General features: G+C 42.5%; 1 protein-coding gene across 1 annotated transcript; it reads right to left on the bottom strand.

The window, feature by feature from the left end:
* Nucleotides 1-460: 460 nt before the first annotated feature.
* LOC107645381 (protein VAPYRIN-LIKE) lies at nt 461-2338 on the bottom strand. Its single transcript, XM_016349393.3, has 2 exons — nt 1367-2338; nt 461-1245 (listed from the first exon to the last, which is right to left on the bottom strand). The coding sequence occupies exons 1-2, from the start codon at nt 2200-2202 to the stop codon at nt 660-662; spliced, it is 1422 nt and encodes a 473-aa protein (XP_016204879.1). The 5' UTR covers nt 2203-2338; the 3' UTR covers nt 461-659.
* Nucleotides 2339-2621: the final 283 nt, after the last annotated feature.

Here is a 2621-nt window from a genome sequence, read left to right as displayed (position 1 = left end):
ACGTTTAGGACACCAGAATATCGAACCATGAACGAAGAAAAGCATCAGATAAAAGAATATTGGCTATTCATTGTGAAGTCCTAATTATTGACTGGAGGAGACACCAAAAGCCTCTGCCCTTCCATCACTTAGGTAGATAGAGGAGGGCAGAGCTTTTGATTTTTTCATGTTGTCAAAGAGTTGAACAATAAAAATAGATAGCGAGTACCTAATCGAATTAATCGAATCATGTAGAAACAAAATTCAAGTTTATCGATCTATTAAAATACCTCAGCTGCATAAATCACTGCACTTCCACTTGATAGTATTTATGTATTTATGATAGTACTAGCTATCGCTTTAGCCATAGTTACGATTTATTTAATAAGTAGTATCCAATCGTCCTTGATGATTTTCAATATAAAAATTGCATTCAGCAAGTATGCATGTGATCAGCAGAATATTATACGACAATGGTCAATGGTCAACAAGCAGACAAGTAATCAGTTTATGAACAAAATTTACAGCAATAATTAAAGCAACAGTAATGCTAGTGAATGTGGATGTGATAAACTTTCATTTGAAAGCTGATGAAATATATATGTACATTATCCACAAGCAAAGCAAAGTAAAACCTATCTGCATTAAATGATTATGTTAAGGTCTTCATTAATCATTAGTCACAGCACATGTTTCGTTAATTTACCAAAAGAATCCAATAATCTAGGAGGTGCAAAGAGGCCTTTAGAGGCCTTGATAGTATCAAGAGTTGCACACGAGCCACGAGCAACCAAAAAAAGGGCAACCTGCAAGTGACCACTCTCAACGGCACACCGTAACGGAGTGTACCCAACCTCATCAACGGGATCAACCTCAGCACCGTTATCAATCAAGACCTCAACGCTCTTCACCTTTCCTTTCAATGCAGCCCAATGCAGGGCCGTCCACCCGTTCTGGTCCCTTCCATTCACGTCCGCTCCCCCAACTGTCAAACAGCTTGCCATCCCGTGCACGTCCCCTACCCTCGCCGCCCGAAACAGCACGTCCCCCCAATGCAGCAAATCTCCTAATTCCACGTGTCCATTCTCCATTGCTATGGCAAATGCTGTTTTCCCCTCTCTATCCACCGCGCGCTTCGCATCGCACCCACATTCCGCTAACAAACTCTCCACGGCTCCCAACTGCCCCTCCGACGCTGCACAATGCAACGGCGTCCACCCCTTCCGGTCCACAACGTTTGGATTCCCTCTCATCGAAACACAATACCTGATTATTTAAATAATAATCTTTAATTTTAAATAGTTAACGTAATATTTTAAAAAACTTATGACAAAAACAGATATTAAAACTATCACTTATTATTATATTATCTGGAAAATTGGCGAACCTGATGACATCTACGTGTCCGTGAAGCGCAGCCACGTGAATTGGAGTCCTACCTTCGTGATTCACCGAATCCACGTCAGCATCATCTTCGCCGATAAATTCAAACAGTAACCGCATGAGATCTACCCTATTCGCCGCCGCAGCTTCGTGCAAAACCAAGTCCACCTTGTTTTCAATTACGCAACCAGAAGCTAGTAAGACCTTTACCACATTGATTTCGTTCCCTGCTCGAATCGCCAAGGGGACAAGTGATTTTCCGTTTGAGTCCTTGGAGTTCGAGTCTGCTCCGGCATCTATCAAAACGGCAACGGATTCTGCGTTTCCACATTCGACGGCGTAAGTCAACAGATCCGTGAGCTGCGACGGTGGACATCTTGATATGGCTTTGTGGAGAAGGGAACGGCTTCGGGGGATGTGGTTTGAGATGAGGAACTCTGCGAAGTGAGGGCCAACTATTGAAACGGGGATGACGGCGTCGTTGAACACGTGCGGTCCTGGCTTCAAGAAGAGGCGGCGGAGGTCATCGCAGTTGTGTGACTTTCCAGCTAGGAGCATGGAGGTTACGACTGCGACGGACTCCGGCGCTGTGGAGAAAAGTCTTCCATTATCTGAGAGATGAGAGAGCGAGATGGTGTATGTGGAAGAAGAAAGAGGTGGGATTGTGGAGAGTGGAATGTCTATGGAGAATGGAGAAGAAGGGTTTGTGGTGGTTAGTGACACTGCGACGGCCATGGCGTGCATGAGATTGGTGAGTCTGAACGTTGCGCTGCACTTTTCATCAGTCTTTTCAAAAATCATCTCAACTTCCTTCACATCTGGTTTCACCAACCTGTCCATATTTTGTGAAATCTTAAATTAGGGTTCTTAATCTTCATGTTTCATTGGTATATAATAAGATATGGTTTGTGTAGTGTGAAGATGGGGAAAGGTGTATGTTGATGATTATTATTGGAATGAGTCGTTGATGGAATTCTTTATATTGCTTGAATTAACGTATTTAATATTTGTTTAAGATTATTTGGAATTGAATGTGATGGAACGTTTAGTCAATAGTGATCACAAGAGAGGACAAGGGAAGAAAACATGTGAGTAACCGAGTCTTCAAAGTCGTCTTTTTCAAGTGTGTAGGCGCCCAGAAGATTCGTGTGTACCGCGTCATGTATTAGTTTATCTTCTTCGTATTTGTGACCAAGTCAACAATCATTTTGGCATAATGATAGTAATATTTTATTTCATGCATCATGCATGCGTATTGA

This window comes from Arachis ipaensis, chromosome B6, assembly GCF_059453495.1.
Source record: "Arachis ipaensis isolate K30076 ecotype BB chromosome B6, ASM5945349v1, whole genome shotgun sequence".
Taxonomy (NCBI): domain Eukaryota; kingdom Viridiplantae; phylum Streptophyta; class Magnoliopsida; order Fabales; family Fabaceae; genus Arachis; species Arachis ipaensis.
The sequence above is the reverse complement of the archived record's forward strand: the minus strand, read 5'-3'. Positions and strand labels throughout refer to the sequence as shown.